Source organism: Wyeomyia smithii, chromosome 3 (genome assembly GCF_029784165.1).
Source record: "Wyeomyia smithii strain HCP4-BCI-WySm-NY-G18 chromosome 3, ASM2978416v1, whole genome shotgun sequence".
Lineage (NCBI taxonomy): Eukaryota > Metazoa > Arthropoda > Insecta > Diptera > Culicidae > Wyeomyia > Wyeomyia smithii.
The window spans coordinates 95814425-95833104 of NC_073696.1; the positions used below are offsets into that span (position 1 = coordinate 95814425).

Below are 18680 nucleotides of genomic sequence, written 5' to 3' on the forward strand. Positions count from 1 at the left end.
CCATGGTGGACAAAAACATGCGTGTAGCCATGTTTTTAAGCTCTTTCTTGGTTTTTTTTTATTAATTCCTCCTTCGTTTTCGCGACAAAATTGTTGGAATAGATCTTGCGCTACAAGTTTGTCCAGAAATTCTCGATGGGAAGCAGCTGGGGGACATTGAGCGGATTCGCCGACTTTGGTACCACATCGATATTCAGCCGCTCCATCTCCTCCAACGATCGCTTCGAGTAGTCAAATCTGATCAGAACACCGTGTCTTCGCGCTGAGGGTATTTCTTGATGAACGACGCAACTTCTGGCAGGCACTTCGTACTATAAATTTGCCCGTTCACGGCCAGCCCGGAGCGAAAGAAGAGCAACTTTGACATCCCTTCCTCGCTGATTGTCAGCTACAGCCGCACCTTCTTGGGGAACTTGGTTTGTGTAATAAACTTCACCTCGGTGCTTACTTCCTTCATGGCGGAGGTAAAATACGAAGAGCCCTGCTAATCGTTGCCATCCAGAGTGAGATAGGTCTCGTCGTCCATCACCACTGTCACGTCGCGATTCGCCGGGAGAACCGACTTGACCATTATATTCAACCGCTGTCGCTGCATCATTGCCTGCAGCACCGAGACCAATGGACGGGACTGCCGCTTCCTGATATGTATGTATATGTTCTCCAGATACTTTTTCACTGTTTTAGCGCTTGCACCAACCTCCCGGCTAAGTGCACGTAGCGATTTAGCCACTTTTCTCTCGGTCTTCCTCTTCAGCATCCTTTGAAGCTCCTTGTCGCTCAAGGTCGTTGGCCGTCCGGAACCGGGCTTTCTTTCGATGCTCTGATCGTTGTCCAATAGTGTCAAGATGTTGTAGATGCCGGAACGGGCATACCCGGCGTCCACAAAGTGCCGCACGATGTCCGTTTTTGACGCGGCGGGGTACCGTTCTTCGAACGCGCACGCTCCTGAAAGGAGTAGCTTCACTTTTTTCGTCATCACAGTTAGAGTTTGACTGATAGAGCTGTCAAATTTTTTTTACTAACTCATGGGTTACTATGATTGATGATGCATGAGTAGTTTCATCAGTGCGTTTAAAGGTAAACCCATGAAAAATCGGCAACTTTTGTCCATTTTTTCACCACAAACGTTATCCGTAGAAAATCTAAAATTGTCGTAGTAAAGTTGTTGGGTGAGTGACCCAACGACATATTCCGGCGATTAAATTCTTACGGGGTGAAGCGGAGTTTCATCTGTATCTCCATTAGTAGGTACCGGAAGACGGACTTGGCCAAGCATAATGCGTGATCTGGGCGGTCCCGTTCGGTTAGAACGCTAGATCCGGACCTGCACATAACGAAGCACCTAGGATACAAGCTGTACAAGAAACGCAAGGTTCACGGGATAACGTAGGCTACAACGAAGAAGAGGCTGGACAGAGCAAAACCGATACTTTTGCGGTACGCAGGTCAGTAGTTTGTATAAACATACCCGAGTAAAGTTCTATAACTAATAAATTGCAACACATGTTATCCTAGTATCGCCGAAACTGATAATAAAAGTTGTTAAAAGTTTGTATGAATTAAGCGACAACATAACAAACTCAATAACAAAAAACTACAGGACAGGATTCTTAATATTAACATATTATAGATATGTTATGTTGTTGTACATATCATAGATAACATCCAATTAACATAAATTGAATCATTTTTCAACGATATTGATACCATAAACAGTTATCAGTTTGTTATTGGGATAACAGAAATACTATAACAGAATTAGTATTTCAGGAGTTTTCTGGATAATATTTTAGGTATAATACAACTAGATATTGGGCTGCTATCCAAATTAGTTTTTTTTATTCAAAGAAATTAAAATTTGGATTTGTTTTGATTTGTATTTGCCTGTAATCTTTAATCGAATCTTTTGAAAATTATAAATATTTATTGGATGTCTGTATATTTTTACCGAGTCGCATCTCGAAGCGAGTTCGCAATTACTCGTGTCATTAGTCGATTTCCACCTTGAGCTTTTCTTGATGAAACTGCTGGTCCATCTCTCATATGCATTCTTCTTTCAAAAAGACGATCTGAGGAAGCAAATCAAAAAACAATTGAGCAAACATAAAATATTTTGGTTGATATACTTATACCTTTTATGTAATCTACCTTCTCCTTTTCTAATGGAGTTCGCATAACAAATGGCTCAGATATCCCTGATTTTGAGCTTCCAGCAGGGTTATTGGACCTTCTTCCGGTGACGCTTCGCCGTAAAAATCCTGCAGGCCATAGTGTGCACATTAAAAATTTTGTAAATAAATAGTCACTGTCGCCGGCCTCAGTCGAGAATTTTAGAAGGCGATCGTTGTTTGGTAATCCTTCGATTTCTGTAAATGGTATTTCCTGTACAAGCATTAAATTTGATGTTAAAGAGTTTTGTAAGCGAAGATTTGCGTTTTTGAGCTCTTCGTTTTGCTTTTTAATTTTTTTATATTTTTTCATCACTTTTGTTAACTTTTCCAAGGCCTTCTGTGTGTTATTGGTTGCATCTTTGAACTCTTTAATTTTGTTTTTCAATTTTTTATGCTTTTCTTTTAATTTGTTCACTTGCATTGACAAACCATTACAATCATCTAAAAAAAGGTACTATAATAGTAAAAATTTTTTATCTCTCCGGTAATATACAAACCGTTTAAACACTGCTCAGATATCATCGGTGCTGAATGTTCTTCATGAAAATCGACGACAATTAGAGGAGCATCAAATTCAATTTTATTTGCATCAAGAGATGAATCAATTTCTATCTCTGTTGCTTCAATGATGACTTCCGAAGAACAGTGCAAATGTTGAGCTGTTCCCTGTATCTGGGGGTTTTCCTCAAAATCATTCGGAGTCGCAGAACGCTTAAAGCATAAACATAGGTTAGGTTTTTCATGAATTTATTTTTCGGACAAATTACCTTCAGTTCCGGAATATTTTGAGCTGTATAGATTGAATTTTTGTCAACTGCAAGTTGCTGGATGCGTTTTTTACCACACACACCTTTTTTACGGCCCATTTTCTTATGACTTGTCACGAGAAATATATGTATAATAACAACTATAAAATTCTTGAGATCGCGTTCACTTTCATCATGCTGTTGTGAGGTTCAGCGGTGCCAGAAATTTTGTTGAAAAATAACTGTTCGCGAATGAAACAAAAGTTTTTGCACAAAGTTCTTGACAGCTGATATAGCGCACGCGGAATCAACATCAGTATCAGCAAATACATTGTCTTTTTCAGTCAAATGGTGTATACATGAATTCAACAGCTTAGACATATATGTATATCTGGCATGACTGATGAATTAATTTTAAACGGACATTTGTATGTGTGTATACAATTTCATACGGACATTTTCATTCATTCAATTTCTGTAAAACTTTGGTACACTATACCTTACATGTTACTTTAAAAAATGAATAATGTAGTGATGAGAAATGAAAATAAAAACCTAAATTAATCCACCTAGCGGTCAGACCCAGCCTTTCTTATTCAATTTTTTATTTGTAAAAATAGATTTACATGAACGCTCAATCCATTTAATGTATATTCACTCTTTAGGTTCTGAAATATTGATTTTGTAATCTTTACATATAAAAATGCAGTCAAGTCTGTCTGTCTGTCTGATCCATATAGGCCCGAAAACTACCGAACCGATCGACGTGAAAATTTGTATGTAGGGGTTTTTGGTGCCGATAAAGGTTCCTATGATAGTTTGAGACCCCTCCCTCTTCTGTAAGGGAGGGGTCCCATACAAATGAAACATAAATTTCTGCACAACTCAAGAACAAACCAAGCAAATGAAACCGAACTTGGCATGTGGATGTTTTAAGGGGTAACTAATATGTCCATAATAGTTGGATGAAACTCAAATTTGTGCACATCTCGAGAACTAATCAACCAAATGGAACAAAATTTGGTAGGTAAATGTTTTTAGTGTTACCACTGTACCTTAAATATGTACGTAATGGTTTGAAACCCGACCCCCTCTTCTATAAGGGAGGGATCCCATGAAAATGAAACACAAATTTTGCACAGCTCAAGAACCAATCAAGAAAATACAACCAAATTTGGTATGTGAATGTTTTGGAGGTAACAAATATGTCCATAATGGTTTGACGCCCCTCCCTCTTCTGGAAGTACATGTTTCTTCACAAATTTCTGCACATCTCGCGAACTAATCAACTAAATGGAACCATATTGGCAGGTGAATGTTTTTAGAAGTAACAAATATGTTCCATAATCGACCTCAGACAACATTTTGGATTGTAAGAAGGCAACTTCCGGTTTCTGGAAAACAGCCGAAAATGGCCGATTTCCACCCAATATAATAATATCCGGATCTAGAATAATACACAGGACCTAAAATCGACCACAGATAGCATTTTAAATTCTAAGATGGCGACTTCCGGTTTCTGAAAACAGCAGAAAATGACCAAATACCACCCAATATGAGTTATTCTTTAACCAGTATGCCGTTCAAAATCCAGAAATTGTCTCCAAATGCCATTATTAAATCCAAAATGGCGACTTCCAGTGTCGGAAAAACAGCGACAAATGACCAAATACCACCCAATATGGGTACTTCCGGAACCGTAATGATGCACTGGAGCCACAAATCGACTTCAGACAACATTTCGAATTGTAAGATGGCAACTTCCGGTTTCTGGAAAACAGCCTGAAATGGACGATTTCCATTGAATATTAGTATTCATGGAACCAGAAAGATTCACAGAAGCTAAAAATTGATCACAGACACAATCTTAAATTTTAAGATGGTGACTTCCGGTGTCTGTCAAACAGCCGGGAATGACCAAATACCATTCAATATGAATGTTTTCGGAACCAGAATTACGCCCAGATGACAGAAATTGATTCCACAGGCAATTTTAAAGTCCAAAATGACGACTTTCGGCTTCTGAAAAACAGTCCAAAGTGACCAAATATCACCAAATATGAGTTTTTCTTTAACCAGTATCCTAAATATCATTTTGCAATCCAAGATGGCGACTAACGGTTTGTGAAAAACAGCCTAAAATAAACAAATACTATCCAATATGAGTATCTCTGCAACCAGAATGATGCAAGGAGTTAACAATTGACCTTAGGCACCATTTTGAATTGCTAGATGGCAACTTATAGGCAACAGTCGGAAATAACCGAATAATACTCAATATGGATATTTCCGTAAACGTGATGATGCATAGAAACCAAATATTGACCCTGGACACTATTTTGAATTTGAAGACGACCACTTTTAGTTTCTGGAAAACAACCAAAAATACCTCCCAATATGGGTATTTCCGGTGTCAGATTGATGCCAGAAAGTCTGCTGATAATGACAGAATGCCACCCAATATGAATATATTCAGAATTAAGGCGTTGTACAGAAGCCAAAAGACGAGGATGTTGTCATTTCGATAAAACCAATCATTTCAAACGATTTGTTATTTGACTTTGATCATATCCTATGGCCGATTCGTCGTGCATTTGCAGACTTCAAACAAACCGCAAGGAATCAATGAACTTGGAACGTTCAAATAGTACGACACCACATTTAAATTATGTTGAGGCCACATATATCGATCAAAGCAGGTATAGTTTTAAATAGTCTTAGAATTTCTCTTCTTTCCATAACTTTTGAGCCACATATCAAATTGTTATGAAGTTTGTTATTTGTAAGTTTGAGAGATGACTCGTTCGTATGACACTAGTAATGTTCAAATAAGTCATGTAATCTTTGAGATAATAGACTTTCGTTGTTTTATTAACAATTTAATACATAACGGTTGCTTAAGTTCGATTATAATCAAATGAAATGGGAACGTGTAGGGCAGCCAAACTTTGTAACCACGTGTTCAATCATGATTCATCAGTTAACCCTTAACTAGCCCGCTCATCTGATAATAATAATCAAATCGGTTGTGTAGTTTCTGAGATAATGAAGTTTCACAAGTACAATAATTTTCACAAGTCGGCACATTATAAATGAAGTTACAGTTCGATTACAGTAAAATTCAATAGGGTCTTCTGAGGCAGCTAGACCATTCATTTGACACTAATTTTGTGGAAATCGGGTCGGCCATCTCTGAGAAAAGTGAGTGAGTCCGAGTAGTCTTCGGAATATGTTCCTTTGCATAGCTGGATTTCACATTTTTAAACACAACAGGCAAAGTAACAGTCCGATTGCAAAACAAATCAATAGGGTCTTATGGGGCAATTAGACCTTCCATTTGACACTGATTCTATGAAAATCGGTACAGCCATCTGTGAGAAACATGAGTGAGATTAAACAGTCTTCAGAACACGTTTCTTTTCATAGCTTTTGAACCACATGTTCAATCTTTATGAAATTCAAACTTAAGGGTTTTCTAGCCCGTTCTTTTGAGACCAATTTTGTTAAAATCGGTTGTGTAGTTTCTGAGATATTGATGTTTCATGATTTGCACATTTTTAAACATAACCTCTAAACTAAAATCCGATTACAATAAAATTCAATAGGGTCTTATGGGGCAACAAGACCTTTCATTTGCAATTGATTTCATGAAAATAGGTCCAGCCATCTCTGAGAAAAGTGAGTGAGAATAAAAATCTGCACATACACACACACACACATACACACACACACACACATACAGAAAATGCTCAGCTCGTCGAGCTGAGTCGAGTGATATATGCCATTCGGCCCTTTGGAGCACTTTTATACTTTCGGTTTTGCAAGTGATTGCTATACCTTTCTAGGAGAAAGGCAAAAGTAAGGTTCAAATTTATGCATGAAGCAACGGGTATTTGCGACTCGCATGCTCAATACATAAATATTAGTAATGCTTAGATTTCTGATCCATAGCTATTCTCGTCGAGTTATAAAACAATATGTATTCATATTATAATAGCTTACAATACTTAGTAGTATTTGTTCTAGAAACCATGCTTTAATGCATTAAAGACTTGCCTTACCAACTTTATACATGCACAGTTGTTTTTATTTCAAGTTTACCAAAGGCCCTACAATAAGAGTGTAGCGAATTTGTGACACAGCGTTTTGATCAATAACCAAATAAAGTAAACAAATTTCTGCTACGCCATAGAATTGTTTTTTTTTTTCATATAAAGATAATAAATGTACGTACATAAATTAACTTTAAAATCAAAACTCACCCACGTGCGATTTTATCTGAATATCTTCAAAAAGTGTTGCATTACCATCATACCTTTAATCTTGCCACATTTTATGATACAGGGTTTTAGATACACCTTTCTCACGATGACAGTATTCGCTTTGACGGAGTTAGGCCTCTGCTAGGCTGAACGCCAACGCGAGCGATCGTGCGAGATTTTTGCCGTAGGTTCATGAACAGCTTTATTTACGGCTGTTATTTACCTACGGCAAGAATCTCGCCCCATCGCTCGCGTTGGCGTTCAGCATGTTTCAGGCCTTATTCTTTGTCGCGTTTGTGTAGGTGTGCGGTAAAAACAAACTTTGAAGTTTCTTTCTAATGCTAGAAATATTAACTGGCTTGCCTTTTGACGTTACAACTCAGGAAGTACTATACAAAATAAAACTAAATTAGTTTACTACAATATGCGAAGTCGTCAGAAGTGGCATTATTATTTGTCGAATGAGTGTTTCAACGAAAAATATTGCCGAAAAGTAAGTGTGATGTTCGAATAAAATTGATGACAACTCCCATACTACTTCTTTTTTCTAGCATAGGCGCATATCTCTTTATCAGACAAAATGGAAGGATTCAACTGTTGGAACAGTTTTCGATACAATTATTTCCACGAACGTATGTCAAGAACAAAATATGATAAATGAATTCGAACAAAGTGCAAGAGGAAGGTCGACAATAATTCAACCCAACAGAAACTCCATAAATTCGCAGATTTCGTCGTATGATCTAGAAGATAATGAGAGCGATGTGTTTGTAAACGAAGCAGTTCGACTTACTACAATCGAAAACGTAATTTTTTTATAATTAAAAAAGTATATGTAAAAGCCATCTTGAATTTAATAATTGAATTTATAGAAGAATAATTCAAAACAAATTAAAATAGTGTATGATTTGAATTCTGGTGACGTTATTTTTATGGTATTAAATTTTTATCTCAGACATGCACTAACACAGGAAGCGCTCGTTGATTTGTTGAAAATGTTGAATGTTGTATTTGGATTTAAATGTTTTCCAGAAAATTTCGATTCTTTCTGTTCCGTGTTCCCGGATCCATATGACTCGTGTAGAGTTTATTTTTGCGAGAACTGTCATTGTGCGATTGGTCACGATCCGCCTAATTCAGAAACTAGATGTCCGATACAGGAATGTGGCAGCAAAAAACTTGATTATCCTATTACGCTATCTGTCGAAAATCAAGTGGAAGAAACATACCTTAAATATCTCACTAAAATTAGAGAATACGAACATATTGTGCGAGAGCAAAAAATTAGTGATATTTCGAAAGAAAAAATGTTCGAACTTCTGCAAAACCAAGAAACTAGCAAACTGATTACATTATCAGTAAACACAGATGGTGCGGCTGCCTACCGCTGGTCCGGCCACAAACCGTGTTACCCAATATTTCTCACGATAAATAATCTTCCGCCTCGCTTACGATTTTCAAAAAATAACATTATTTAAGCAGCAATTTGGTTAAGCAAAGGAGATCCTGACATGTCGCTTTTTTTCAAAGGATTTATGGATGAAATAGAAAAAGTTGCAGCAAGAAATAAAAATCGGTACAGAGGAATATAAAGTGTTTGTTTTGCAATGTTGTGTAGATTCAGTTGCCAGACCGAAATTGCAAAAAAGTACTCATATCAATGGAAGATTCGGTTGTTCGCTTTGCCTTCATGAAGGGAAACTTATGAATAATCAAATAAGATATTCTTATAAAACATATAAGAAAAGAAATCATCATTCGACGCGACAGATCACGATTGATGTGTTTCAAACAAAAAATCCAAAAATGGGAATCAAGGGACTGTCGGTGTTTTTAAATTTGTCTCATTTTGATATAGTATATGATAATTATGGGCAAAATAATAACTATTATTTTTTGAAAAATGTATGCTCTTCTGTTTTAGGGTTCAGTCCTGATTATATGCATAGTTCTTTACTTGGAGTGACAAGGCAAATGTATGATTTATTCACTGCGAGTCATAATCATAATAAGCCATACTATATTGGCCGTCGGCTTGGTGAAATAGAAAGGAGAATGGAAAATATTCGTCCACCTAGTAGTTTTCCACGTTATCCAGGAAAACTGAGGTCGATTCAGAAGAACAAAGCCAGTGATTGGGAAAGATTTTTGTTCCATTACCTGTACCCTTGTTTCGTTGGTAATTTAGGAGAAAAATATTTAAACCACGCGATGTTGTTTTCAAGTACAATATACGAGCTTCTTAGCTCATATCTGTTGGAAACAAAAATTTCTCTTTGCGAGAGGAGAATGAACAGCTTCGTAAGAGATTTTCAAAATTACTACGGAGAGGAAAACATGGTTTTTAACGTACATATCCAGAAGCATCTTGCCGATTGCGTAAGAAAGTTTGGAGCACTTTGGAATTCATCACTTTTCCCATATGAAAGCGCTAATGGTGTAATTTTGAGGTACAGAACAGGTTATAATCATCCAGTTAATCAAATAAGTAAAAAATATTCACTAAACAAAATCTGCCATAATATATTAATTAAAAACGAGTCTATCGAAACTTGGTATACCAGCATTTGGAATTTAAGCAAAGTTCCACGTATAACGTTCAATTCAAAATGCATATATCACCTCAGGGCATCTTCAGCGGTGGTCCAAATCGTTGTTTTGTTCTATTTTTTTTTGGAACAAACTCAAATTCACTGCTGCACCGGTGGTGTAAATTTTGTTTTATACCAGATCTAAATTGAAAAAATTTGAAACTGGTATACGTTTTGGTCTATTTTTGTCACTTTTTGGAACAAGAAATAGAACGTTCTAAAACCCTTTGTACGCTACCAATAGGTGGGTAAAATGTCATATTTTAATTGAATACCTCATTTCTAGCTATTTTCATATAAGCAAAAGCGAGTGTTGGGGAATAAACAAAACAAAGATTTTTTATGACAATTCCCAATTCAGTTTGGTGCCTTTTCTGAAGAAGAAAATGAACATGTTTGTCGTTTTTGGCTTCAAGGAAACCGAGCAGCAAAAGGGGGAATTCTGGAAGACCATAACCGTAGGCTCAACTACTTGGTTTGCAACCACCAGGATGACAAATATGTTGGCTATTCGCCTTAATTGTATTGGGACTAGAGGAGAACTTAGGAGGCCAGAAAAATGTTCCTCGAAGACACTGAACTGAAAACGTTCAAAATGCTGGGGTGACATTGAGCATTTTGTTTCGAGCAACTCGAACAAAACCAAATGATCGCTGAGGGGCGTTATGTTTCGTTTTTCGTATATTTTGACTTTGCGGGTTAGATGAGCCGCAGGACAAATGACAATGACCGCTCCTTTTAAGCTTGAAGCATAACTGGCAGTATGTGACCTACTCGAAAATAGCGAAAATTGTTCGAATCAAGCTGCGCAATGCCACCCAATATCCTCAAAACCCATCCAAGTTTGAGGAACTGCATGGTTTTGAAAGATTGATGAGACGAAAACGGAAGATGAACACCTACGCGATCAAATATTTTTCGCTATCCTCCGTAACCCTATTTGTAGCATTCGATCATACCAATCCATGCTGAGAAATGTCACTGACGCTCGGGTCAAACCGTCGAATCCATGAAGTTTTGTGGATATAAAGTGTCTTGCCAAAGTAATCGTTTAATGTGCGTAAAAATTATCGAATTTCCGTTTATTAAATATTAAGTGATTTTTAATATAACAAGTCTCATTAACCGATAACATGGGGTATTGAATTGTTGACAGTGTGACAGATGTCAGCGGTTTAAAACAACAAGATATACAACACCGGTGCGGAGAACGAAAAGTTGGTCTATATTAGCTGATTCTATGCAGGTTTCGCTGGTGTAAATCTAGTATAAAGTTGTTTCAAAAATAGACCACCGCTGAAGATGCCCTCAGTGAAGATATAGTTAATGAAGAACAGATCGTGGAAACTCAATTTAGCTTTCATGAGAAATTTAGCTTAAACGGCATACAACATTGCACAAGAAATGTTTGTGCGCGGTTCGGATACGACGATTCATACATATTGATTGGACAAATGTTTTTTTTGTATAGAACATATTCTCACTGATATATCTAACAATATTTATATTGTTGGTAATCATTTGATCACACAGCAACTTCATGTGAATATGTTTTCGTTCGAACCAAGCAACCAGTTTCATATTAAAAGATGTAGCGAGAATATTCGACAATGTGTCATGATTTCAGTTGAAGATAATAACAGAGGAAATAACTATTAGTCACAATGTAATATTATCTTAGCCAAAAAAACATGATCATTAAATCATCCTAAAGCTATACGATGTTTTCATCATTTGAAGAAAACTTTCGATAATAGAAGATATCACCCTGTTAACATAATAAATTTAAATAATATATTATGTTATCTCATTACCAAAGTCTGTTATATCGAATCAAAGTAATATGTTTAGCGGATATCAATAATATTACTGAGCGAGTTATCCCTACACAAAATAAGTTATCTGGCAGATATCACCAAATGATCAAACTTCGCTCGGGTAAACATCGTCTCGTCGCTGATGGTGTGGGGCCGTATCCAGTTCAGTAGTTTCGTTTTTTTTGGCCGGTTTATAACAAACATGAGTTTTTGATATCGATTTTTGTTTAGCCAAATGTCGTAGACATTAATGAATCGTGGAGATCTGGTGTTGCTTTTCAAGTTTGTTTTTTATTTGACTTTCATTTTTTCATCGTTAAAAAAAAGGGAAAAAGTTAGAGCGCTTAGAGGCTTTACATTCACAAGTCCGATTGAGCTGAAATTTTGCATGGAGACTTATTTCGAGATTATGAAACTTTTGAGCTCTACTACCAAACGAAGTTCGAAGGTCAAATTTCTCTCTTACATTCCGTTGGCACCCTAATAAACAATAATGCAGCACCCTAATATTGAGAAAATTGTAAAGTAGGCAAAATGTATGTGATTTTTCGAGGATGCGAAAAATGAACAAGGGCTGAGCGTGTGATTTAGACTTGGAAAAAATTACCTTCATCCGCATCGGAGATTGCGGGTTTGTGTCCCGTCTGGGCGAGGAGAATTTTTCTAAGTCTAAATCACACCCTCAGCCCTTGTTCATGTTTCGCATCCTCGAGTAAAAATCACATACATTGCCTACTTTACAACTTATAATGTAAGACAAAAAATGTAATTAGTTCATGAAGACAATATTACTGTATACACCACTGACAAATCTGTTCCGACTAATTTTAAAGCCGCTGAAGTACAATTAACTTCTATATTGTTCTATTAGCTACTGAATAATCAGATATATTAATTAGTGTTTTGTACTACTTTTACAACTTTCAATCAATATTTAACATTAATAAAGCTTGCCCCATTTAGAATTGGAATAAATTTTTGCTCATATTGTGGTGCTCCTGGTGGACGGATTTGGAAGTTCTTGGTGCTCACGCGTCGAGAATTTCGTTAGCTTCACCTATGGGTCATTCCATATGAAGTGACAGATTTTGCTCAAAGTTGGGAGAATTATTCATCTACTGTCACTTTGGAAAAACCCCAAATTTGGTGTCGATTGGAATACCCCCCGCTCTGTGGGACCCCCCTGTTTATTGTAATGTCACGCATTTTTTGTTCAAAACCTCTTTTTTCTTTTTCTTACAATTCATAGACGTAAGATGTCCGAAAAATACTGTAGATGATTTTTGAAGAAATAAGCCAAGAAATCCAGAAAAAATATAAGTTTTGACCGGAAATGTTGCCAGATAAATTATTGTTGTATTTGAAAACTAAATTTACATTTTTCGGCAATTGCAGCCATTTTTATTTTAAATTTGATAATTTCATCGTGTTACTTGGAAAATTTTACATATGAAACAACCATCATCCCGAGGTAATATGAGCCAATCTCGAGATATAACATTTTTAAACTTCGTAATTAATTTATTTCACAATTTATAGACGTAAGACACCCGGAAAACAGTGATAGGTGAATTTTGAAGAAAATAAACCAAGGAATCCAGAAAAAAATATTATTTTTGACCGGAAGTGTTGCCAGATAGATTATTCTTGTATTTTAAAAGTAAATTCGCATTTGTCGGCAAATGCAGCTAATTTTATTTCAAATTTGATGGTTTCATCGTATTTCTTGGAAAATTTTACGTAAGAAACACTTATCACTCCGTGGTTATATGAGCCAATCTCGAGATATTGTATTTTTACGAAAATAGTTCTGAATTTTGTAATTAATTTTTCGTAAAAATGTTATATCTCAAGATTGGCTCATATTACCACGTAGTGGTAAGCGCTTCTTACGTAAAATTTTTGTGAGAAACACGATGAAACCATCAAATTTAAAATAAAATTAGCTGCATTGGCCGACAAATGCAAATTTAATTTTAAAAAACAAAAATAATCTATCTGGCAACACTTCCGGGCAAAAACAATACTTTTTTCTGGATTCCTTGGTTTATTTTCCTCAAAATTCACCTATCACTATTTTTCTGGTGTCTTACGTCTATAAATTATAAAATAAAATAATTACGAAATTTACAACTTTTACGTAAAAACGTTATACCTCGAGATTGGCTCATATTACCTCGGGGTGATAGTTGTTTCTTATGTAAAAATTTTCAAGGAACACGATGAAATTATCAAATTTAAAATAAAAATGGCTGCATTTGCCGAAAAATGTAAATTAAGTTTTCAAATACAAAAATAATTTATCTGGCAACACTTGCGGTCAAAATTTATATTTTTTCTGGATTTCTTGGTTTATTTTCTTCAAAAATCATCTATCAGTATTTTTCGGACATCTTACGTCTATGAATTGTAAGAAAAAGAAAAAAGAGATTTTTGACAAAAAATGCGTGACTATGCAATAAAGAGGGGGTCCTGCAGAGCGGGGGGTATTTCAATCGACACCAAAATTGGGATTTTTCCAAAGAGACAGTAGATGAATAATTCCCCCAACTTTGAACAAAATCTGTGATGGTCGTGTCCAAGTGGCATGTACACTTCGTATGGAATGACTCCTATGCATTTTTGACATTCCGCAAAACGACTTTATTTTGTAAACAATTAACATATAAGCCGAAAGAAGGGAAACAACTGTGTATAGTTATTTCTAAAATCCATTGTGGTTCATCCTAGATGCAGGTTAGCTAAATAGCTGAAAATACCCAGAAATACCGTATGGCGCATTATCAAGCAGTGAAAGGAATTGACGACGATTCGGAAGCCTCAAGCCATTCATCGGAGTGGAACTGTCGACCGGAAACTGCGTGGTAAGATTCTGAAGACAAGAGGAATCCCAATCAGCCGGACCGCGATTCGGCCAGAAAGTTCGGTGCTGTCTATAGTACCGTGAGTAGAATTCGACTTCTGGAAGGAATCAAGACATATCAAGCTGACTTCCCGTGCACGCGCTTTTTTTTTCAAGCGACGAGAGAAATCTTTCTCTCGCTCGTAGAATTTCCATGTATGTGCGACGAGACGAGACAAGTCACATGCAATTTACAGGTTGCTCTTTCGCTTCTCTTTCGGTTCGGATTGCGATGCGCAAGGCGATGTTTCATCGCACTACGAACTGAGCGAGACGCCCGTACTGTACATACTTGATACAGCTCGTGCGCTACAGCTCGTGAGACTTTCTCGTGTACACAGACTTCCTGTACACGCGCTTTTTACTGAAACGACGAGAGGTTTCTTTTCTTTTTTTCTTCGGTAAGAGACTGCGGCGCACCACACGATGTCTTATCGCTTTACGAACTGAGCGAGACGCCCGTACTGTACCTTAGTGAAACTGTATATTAGAGAAATGACAAAGCACTCACCGTTGAGGAAACTGTCAACATCAAAACGGGCGAGCTGTATAATTTTGCATTGCCGTTATCCGTTTTGATGTTGACAGTTGCCTTAACGGTGAGTGTCTCTGCGCCCCTCTGGTGTGTAGGCTGCCTACCGTACCTACATACGATATATGCCGTCAGACCCTTCTGAAGGTGTATTAATCGGAAGAATTCACAAAACTATATTACTAAGATCAGATTATCACGAACCTTCAGAACCTGATTTGCAATATCTATACACTAAGGTCGCTTTTTACGCGGTTTTTTTACGTGGATTCCGGAATTTACGCGGTATTTTTTTTTCTTGCGGATTTCGGTTCCTCTTCACTCGGATTGCAGAATTTACGCGGTTTTTTTACGCGGATTCCGGAATTTCAATGGTTTTACTATTTTTAACTCCCGAAAAACTTATGTTGTAATTTCAAACCTCATTTTTATCCTTAGAACTACAAAACAGAGTTCTATCATAAGATAGTGAATGACATCTAAACCGACGAAAGGAACACTTCTGTTAACCAACGTCACACTCTGCATCCGGTGCATTTTCGTACCGTTAGCATAATAGGTATAGTAACAAAACATTCTTAATTCATGTTAACAAAAGTCGGATGAATTAATCATAGAATTTTGAATTGATAAATAAATGAACTAGGTTATATCATTGATAATTCTAACGGTGTTTTGATGCATGCTGCTATAACACCGTAAATAAAAAAAAAACATAAAATTCCCTGCCTGTATCCTTCTGCGCAAAATCAATTTCCTTCTCGCACCATTAGCGCAAAGCAACATGCGAGGCAAGCTCGCGAGACGAGCTCACGAGAATTTGCACGCAAGCTGTCTCAAGTACGCGACGCTCATGCACCGCACTCGTTAAGTTGAGAGACGAGATATCTTCGTGTACGTCGCAATAAAAATTCCCATGCGACGAGACATGGCTCGTACGAATGGTAACTTTTCTTGCTCGCACGCTGCACACAGCACGAAGCGACTGAATGAGAAACGAGAATTGTAGCGCAAAGCACACTGTCTCTTCTTTGTGCGAGCGAGATTTCAGGAAGTCTGAGCAAGCAACCAAACCGGACCCTAAAACAGAATAATGTAGCCAAAACATGTACTCGGAAGCTATACGACCAGGTGCTAACCAGGTTCGACGGGTGTCTTCTGAAGGACGATGAAACCTATGTCAAGGCTAGTTTCGGGTTAATCCCAGGTCAAAAGTTGTACTTGACAATGGCTCGGGGGATGTTCCAGTCAAATTTAAATTTGTTTTTTATCGACAAATTTGCACGACAATTTATGATTTGGCAGGGCATTTGCAAGTGTGGCAGAAAAACGAAAGTTTTCGTTACAAATAGGACAATGACGTCGAAACTGTACCGAAAAGAGTGTCTCCAAAAATGAATTTTGCCGTTCATTCGATTCCACAACCATCCCGCGATATTTTAGCAAGATTTGGCGAGCAGTCATTACAGCGAAGTTGCTCAAGCATAGTATGCAGAGAAAGGAGTCCAGTGTGTTTGCCCCCAGTTCCGCCTTATTGAGAAATACTGGGCAATCATGAAGAGGAGACTCACGGCAGAAACAAACAAAAAATTGCCAAAGACATCAATCAGATGAACAATTCATCTCACTTGATTTAACTGAAGAGCTTGGAGATCAATAACTGGGTCACCTAATTTTATACGGACTGTCGTATTTTTAACATCGAAGTGTTTCAAATTTCAACGTACTTCACATAAAACTTACCAACCGGGCGCAAAAATTCTTTTGGCTTACGTGTGAATATTCTTGTGACAATTTTTGAAATAATTTTGTGCAAAATGTGAGATTCAGTGTGCGAAAATACGCTATGCTCCGTGGCACACATCCATATATACTGGAAATGTAAAATTTTCCAGAGCTCGGTCCCGAGCTGCAAATTGGTTTTTAAAATATATTCGTTGTTCAGGAGAAGGATCTCTATGTTAAAATGCATGAAATGCAAAAATGAGGCAAATTTTCATACACGATTATATTCTGCATTTTTGTTCGTTTGGAAAGAAGTTAGAATCTGTGTGATTGAAATGATTGGCTTTTCTGAACAATCTTAGAATCTACAACCAAGAAATAATTCTAAAAAATTACGAGTGTTACTCATGAGAGAATTACGAGTTGTTTGCAAATCCACGACCGCAAGGTTGACATAGAACTACATAAGTTTCTTTCTTACATAACTTGTATTGAATTTGTTCAAAATTTTGTGCAAAAGAGGAGTTGAAGTGCTACCGAATTTCAGTTTGCTCATACAGCACTGAACAGGAATGGAACAAACACCATACAACGCATACAAGTTTCAACAGTCAGAGTGCATGCAGATTAAAATAACATTTTACTTTTAATTCTAGCGCAAAACGATTAAATATTGAATCTTCAATAATTTGTTTGTTATCCTTATAAGGACAATTGTTGTTCAATTTTATATCGGATTTTTCCAATCGATTTATTAACATTCGGAATTGGACTTATTTTTCACTTTTTCCTGTTTTAGATTTTCATTTTACATCCCTATGTAGTATGTAACCGAACTTCCTGTGAGAAACGTAGTTCTACGTCAAAACCTTTTTGTCATGTAGTTTTCAAATCGCACATAAAATTATGTTATACACGATGGAGGTAATTCCTTATAGGCGATTCGATGTAAATTTCAATCTATCTTATTAACTTTGTATCTGAAGCAAGCTTTATTTCACAAAAATCCGTTGTCGCTGATAACTTGCAACACTGCAAAGCGGATTAAAAGCTTCTGAATTGAATCTCAATTGTATGGGTTGAACACCTAACAGCATTATGATGTCACTAAAACATTCAATTACACTAATGACCATTGATAGAATTTTATTACTCACGACACCACACCTCCGTAATCCATACATCACGAAGCACGATAAAAAACCTTCATCAAAAATTGAATAGATTAATCTAAGTGCGACGTTCTTCGAGGAACGCGAATGAACCAGCAGCAGACTAAGATTTAGTTTTTGTTTTCAATTTGTCTGTACATAAAACTAAGGTGGGCAGAGCCGACCACAACAGATTAAACCAACCAAGGATCATTGACTTGTACAGGCTAGCCTAACATCTCCTACATTCGTAATTATTTGTAGCTGGTCCTACAGCACACAATAAAGTATATTAAAATTCATTAGTACTCATTGTATGTATTAGGTACCTACGAAATTTTGTCATCACTATAATGACTTACTTCAAACCCGCGTAGGTTGTAAGAAAAAAGAAATAGAATTCACGCACCGGCTCACTGTTACTAATTACCAATGCCCTGCATCGTAAATTTTATGTATTTTTCTCGATTAAAATTAATTAAACGTACATTTCACCTCACAGGAATGTGCGCCGTTCGCTTCGTCTGTAGATTCGACGTTGGATCTGTGCAAATGCGAAATACTTTTTAGTCGACGCTGATGTCGGCTTGGATTGCATTCAGGACGCTCGAAGATGCGTACTGGCTACAATGCAGATTGAGCAGAATATACCAAGCGATGATTACTATTTACATTTCGAGTTTATTACCATTATTTTATGAAATATAGTAAATAAATAATCTTATAATTGCTCATTATCCGTGCGTTCGGATGTACATCTCGCAGTTTCGACCGCACACGATG

The 18680-nt window shown here is 36.9% G+C and overlaps 2 protein-coding genes across 6 annotated transcripts in view; both read right to left on the reverse strand.

Annotated features, from left to right (window-relative positions):
- LOC129730913 (protein Wnt-1-like) overlaps positions 1–18680 on the reverse strand; it is a 62217-nt gene that overhangs the window by 18425 nt on the left and 25112 nt on the right. The gene's annotated exons all lie outside the window — the stretch shown is intronic.
- LOC129730914 (uncharacterized) lies at positions 1820–3284 on the reverse strand. The gene is made up of 4 exons (XM_055690521.1): positions 2939–3284; positions 2669–2882; positions 2133–2612; positions 1820–2069 (listed from the first exon to the last, which is right to left on the reverse strand). The coding sequence occupies exons 1-4, from the start codon at positions 3035–3037 to the stop codon at positions 1945–1947; spliced, it is 918 nt and encodes a 305-aa protein (XP_055546496.1). The 5' UTR covers positions 3038–3284; the 3' UTR covers positions 1820–1944.

What these genes read in the sequence shown, in the direction of transcription:
- LOC129730914 (XM_055690521.1), bottom strand. Translation starts at nt 3,037, where the DNA reads ATGGGCCGTAAAAAAGGTGTGTGTGGTAAAAAACGCATCCAGCAACTT. An exon ending in ATCTGAGCAGTGTTTAAACG is followed by an intron (nt 2,613 to 2,668) that starts GTTTGTATATTA and finishes ACCTTTTTTTAG; the next exon opens with ATGATTGTAATGGTTTGTCA. An exon ending in GAAGGTAGATTACATAAAAG is followed by an intron (nt 2,070 to 2,132) that starts GTATAAGTATAT and finishes TTGCTTCCTCAG; the next exon opens with ATCGTCTTTTTGAAAGAAGA.